A 5,012-nucleotide genomic window follows, 5' to 3' on the forward strand; every position below is an offset into this window, starting at 1 on the left:
CACACATTCACCCCTACACACGCACACACAAAGGCAGCACACACGACGAGTGAAGGTCTTGTTCTTGTCCCAGGTGCAGAGAAATCTGTGAAGCAGCATGTGGCTTGTCCCAGTTCCTCTACAGTACCTGTGTGCGTGCGGACGCGCGCGCGCGCACGCCCGAGCGCAACTGCGTATTGCGACAAGACTGACCCATTTGAATCCTGATACAGGCGCTCGCCGATGCGTTGCCTGAAACTAGTTCAACATGTAGGTTAAGCTGCAGCTGGCGCTTCCGCGTGGCAGAGAGCGGTGGGCGCCAGGTTGGCGCGGGCTGGCAGAGAGGTCAAAGAGCACGGTGGGATTGTTGGCGCGTATTTGCAACTATAAACTTCATGCCCAAAAAAAGTTCTGTCGCCTGCAGAAATGAAGGAAGGAAGGAAGGAAGGAAGGAAGGAAGGAAGGAAGGAAGGAAGGAAGGAAGGAAGGAAGGAAGGAAGGAGCCATCAAAGAGGTGAACGGGTCCCAGGAGCAGAAAAATCTGTGAAGCAGCATGTGGCTGCTTCACAGATGTCCACGGCCCTTTTTCTAAGCTAATGTTAGACAATGTTGTTTAAGACAGGAAATGGCAACCTTCAGTAAGCTGCAACCTTTCTTTATACATTGAATATGCTTGATCATTTTTCCATTCATCTCAGCTTTTATATTACATGTTAAATGTACTGTACTGGCGGAGCGCTTTATCAAGTCCAGAGGGCTCCAAAGCGTCTCACAGTACATTCAGCGGACGAGGCTGGCCGGCGCCACCGGGGGCCTCTGACCACCACCAGCAGGCAGGGTGGGTGAAGTGTCTTACCCAAGGACACCACGACGGAGGTGGACAGAGCGGGGGCTCGAAGTGACAACCCCACTGATTATCGGACGAAACAGTCAGGAGGAGCTGCAGAGATCCACAGCTCGGGTGGGAGAAACTGCTGACAGAACAACCATTAGTCACACACACACACACACACACACACACACACACACACACACACACACACACACATAAAGTCCACAAATGTGGACTTTATGGAAGAGTGTCGAGAAGAAATGAATACCTAAAACAACATCCTAAGAAGTCTTATCAGATTCCCTCAGGCCATGAGAGAGAGGGACACAGAAAAACAGTTTTCTGGTCAGTAGATATGAAGTGCAACTTTTTTGGCACATATACAAAAACACATGTTGGAGTAATGAGAAGGTGACAGCACTTGGGGATGTGCACAGATGGACACTAGGAGGTGCTAGAGCATATGCCCCTTTTCCTCTGAACAAAAAAAGCCCTTCTGAAATCTTTTTTTTGTGCGTGTGTGTGTGTGTGTGCGTGCGTGTGTGTGTGTGTGTGTGTGTGTGTGTGTGTGTGTGTGTGTGTGTGTGCGTGTGTGTGTGTGTGTTCCCTGGACAGAATACTGCTACTGATTTGAAATAGGCATATGTACATAACGTTCAATCTGTGCCTGCAAAAAAATTTCACACTAAAGGAGCGGTATTACTCAAAATCAACTTTTTGATTTTGATCAAGCTTTACATGATGCCAAAAAAATACCTGGAGCGTTTCTTTGATTCTTTCATGCATGTTTGAGAAATCATTTGATCTCCATGGCAACCAAGTTTCCCCTCAACCGAGCAGCCCTCTAGGCGACTCCCCCACTCAGCTCCTTCAGACTAGCCGGCAGCAATTAGCAAGCACCTATTGGGACTGCTGAGCTCATTTGCTCTCAGTGCAGCGCTGGTAAAAACGTTGTTAAAGGGTTAACAGAGGAGCCATGTTGTGATGACTTCCTGAAGGTGGAGCTTCAGAAAGAGCGGGAGCTTCTTAAAGAGACAGAGGCCCAATTTCAAGACTAAATCATAAAGTCAAATTTAACTTAAGTCATATTTCATATAAACAGCTTTTTCAGAACAAGTGAATATAACACAGTGATTGTGCTATAAAGTGGCACTATGTGGATGGAAAATATAATACTTCCCCTTTATTAAGGCAGCCAACGACTGAAGTTGAGGTTTATAGGCAGACTGAGTCCAGAAGAATATGCAAAAAATAAAAATCCACCTCTTGATGTGTGAAAGTGGTATTGAGATTCACAGCTCCCTGACAAGAGCTAAATGAGTATTGTGTTGTTTTAAAAATATCAAGCACACGTTTAATCTTCCACAGGATTTCTGCTCCATCACTGATTTTGGTGTATAACTCCTCAAATTTATCAGTGGTCCCCCCCCCCCCTTCTGACTAAACTTTCTGGAGACGCCCCTGGGAGCGGGGTCAGGGAGGCTGGAGCTTAGAGAGAAGATGGGAGGTGGGGAGGGGGGGGGGAAGACTCCTTCTGAGAAATGTGGCCGGGTTTTAATGTGTGAAAGAAGGAGAAAACAGGCAGGGATGGAGAGAAGAGAGGGAATGAGAGAACGAAGGTGAGAGAGACTGGGAAGGATCCGGACAGGAGGTGACCGCCCGGTGTTGTAGGGTGAAAGTGTGTGCGCGTGAATGCGTGCGTGTGTGCGTGTGTATGTGTGTGTGTGTGTGTGTTTGTGTGTGAGACTGTGTTGCGCTTGTGGCGGAGAGAAAGCAGAGAGAAATCCACACAACTTCCAGCATCCTCCCTGCGCCGCTGCGCCGCGCTGCGCCCCGCCGCTGCCGCCACCGCCGCGTCTTTTCCCCCAGTCTCTTCTACCGGGACTTAGGCGGCTTGGCGCGGTGAGATGTGAAGAGGCTTGAAGTATGGCATGCGAGGATGCTGTTCGCAAAGAAGAAGGAGATGGTGACGGCGACGCGACCCGCGTTCATTCGGACCCTGGTCTACTTTTTCTGTTTGACTACTTGGTGAGTGCGTGCCAAAAAAAAAAAAAAAAAAACCCTGATGGATCGGATCAGGTCACACCTGAAAGTTCAGTTTTTATTTTTAATTATTATTATTATTATTTTATTATTATTATTTAAATTTTCTCGTAGTGCGAAAACAATCTCCGGACAAACAAGGAAGGATGAAAGGATTTACCCGGAGAATTTTACTCGGATTTTGGACCGACTTCTGGACGGCTACGACAACAGGCTGCGACCTGGATTCGGAGGTATTTAGAGGAGAAGCGCAATTTCTGCGCACCGCAGAACAAGCATCACACAATTCACAACACTTTGTTGTCTCTTTGGAAATTATAGTATCTGCTTAAATGACAAGACTGAAAATGAAAGTGATGTTACTGTTTGCCAAAGAACCGCTTAAAACATCTTCTCTCTACGGAGGCGTAGAAGTACAAACAATTTGAGCCCAAAAAGGTCAAAATTATTTTTCCATCATCCAGATTTAGCGTTTCCTTCTTAACTTTGTTTTTTATTACTACATTAGAAAATAAATGCATGAACTTTTTATTTTGCGCAGGGCCGGTTCAAGGTTGTCTGCGGCCCCTGAGTAAGGGTGTCATCTGCAGCTTCGTCCTTCAGCTGTGCTGCATTCAGTTTGTTTCTGAGGTCAGAGCTCAGAATGACGTCACACCCGAGTTGAGTGGGTTGTTGAGATTCAGAAAACCAGCGAGAGTTTGCTGGGTTTGGTGGCTGTACTGGAGAGTGTGAATGTCCAAGTTCAGGGTTGGAAATGTACAACAAGCGGAATTCCAAACCTGGAACGTCGGAAGTGTCGAAGCGGCCAGTATGTACGGGAAAAATTGTTTTGTTGTGTGTCTGTAAATTAAAGGAACTTGTTTCTGAGACACAAACAGCAGAACTTATCTAAATCTTAACTAAATCTGACAGCTGGCATATTTTCAAATTTAAAAAAAGTTTTACTTTGTAGGTGAAAGGTCATGAGGATAAAATTTCAAGTATAAATACAATGGAAAATACTGTGGCAACATCTTCTAAATATTAGGGAACACGTCAGACTTTGTTTAGACGAAAAAAGGAAAAATATAGAATTAGTTTTTCTCTTGTTATACTCGTCATATCAGTGTTTAAGTCTGTAAAGATAAGCAATAAATCAATTAATCGCACGGCAAATGAAAACGAGTTCAATAATTTTCATATTTATCGTTTATCGTTCTTCACTTTTCTCTCTTTCCACCAAAAACCGGGTGACGAAAGTCTTCAGACTGATGCTTTGGTCTCAACTAGTCATTTGTTTGAAGGACAGTTTTGTTTGCAGAGACTTCATAATTCATTTTATTTGTTTCTTCTTGTTGGATATTTAAAATGTCCTCCAGTTCCAGTATTACATGTTCGTTAGAAGTGAAAGCTTATTGATCTTTGATAATGTGTTCTTGCATTATTATCCCATCATATTGAAAAAATTATCTCAAAACAGCGGTATTATCATTTATCGTAATAACTTCTGGGAAACAATATATTGCCCAGCAAAATGTGGTATCGTGACGGAAGTACTGATGTTTAAAACTTGTAGCAGCTCTTTGTTTTGGTCAGCAGGTCAGCAGGAGGTCTTAACTGCACTTCTTCTCCAACCAACAATCTTACAGAACAGTGAAAACTTGTTGAATGTTCTCACTGAAGGCTCCCGTGCAAATGTTTAGGATGAACGAACAAGAAAAAGGGTTTAAGACGGCAAAATGTGAAGTAAGCAGAAAATAAATCAAATTCTAGTCACTTTATTTGATCTTACCACCCTCAAAGTCTCTAAAGATCCATCAAGAACATATCAACACTGTGGCTCTGCGCCCAGCAGGGCAGCCGTTTAATCTGGACTCCACAGGTCTCGCCTTTTCTGGAGGACTGGCAAAAAAGAAATCTCTTCTCAACAGCGACACATAAGCTAGTCATCGATGCTGAAACGCAATGCGTGGCAGGAAACCAACTCTCCACATCACTGTGAAACTTGGAAGTGGCAGCATTGTGCTGTGGAGGATGCTTTTCTTTAGCAGGGACAGAAAAAGGTGATTGGAGGCGATGGGAAGCATCCATCCATCCATCCATCCATCCATCCATCCATCCATCCATCCATCCATCCATCCATCCATCCATCCATCCATCCATCCATCCATCCATCCAT

General features: G+C 44.7%; 1 protein-coding gene across 1 annotated transcript in view; it reads left to right on the forward strand.

Annotated features, from left to right (window-relative positions):
• The first annotated feature begins 2,354 nt into the window (after nt 1-2,354).
• The window catches only part of gabra4 (gamma-aminobutyric acid type A receptor subunit alpha4), a 39,379-nt gene continuing 36,721 nt past the window's right edge, over nt 2,355-5,012 (forward strand). The window contains exons 1-2 of the mRNA XM_017307107.1: nt 2,355-2,839; nt 2,969-3,087. Coding sequence (XP_017162596.1) covers nt 2,751-2,839; nt 2,969-3,087 — 208 coding nt within the window. The 5' untranslated portion in view covers nt 2,355-2,750. The remainder of the gene's footprint in view (nt 2,840-2,968; nt 3,088-5,012) is intronic.

The sequence above is a fragment of the Poecilia reticulata genome, linkage group LG10 (genome assembly GCF_000633615.1).
Source record: "Poecilia reticulata strain Guanapo linkage group LG10, Guppy_female_1.0+MT, whole genome shotgun sequence".
NCBI classification, from domain to species: Eukaryota; Metazoa; Chordata; class Actinopteri; order Cyprinodontiformes; family Poeciliidae; genus Poecilia; species Poecilia reticulata.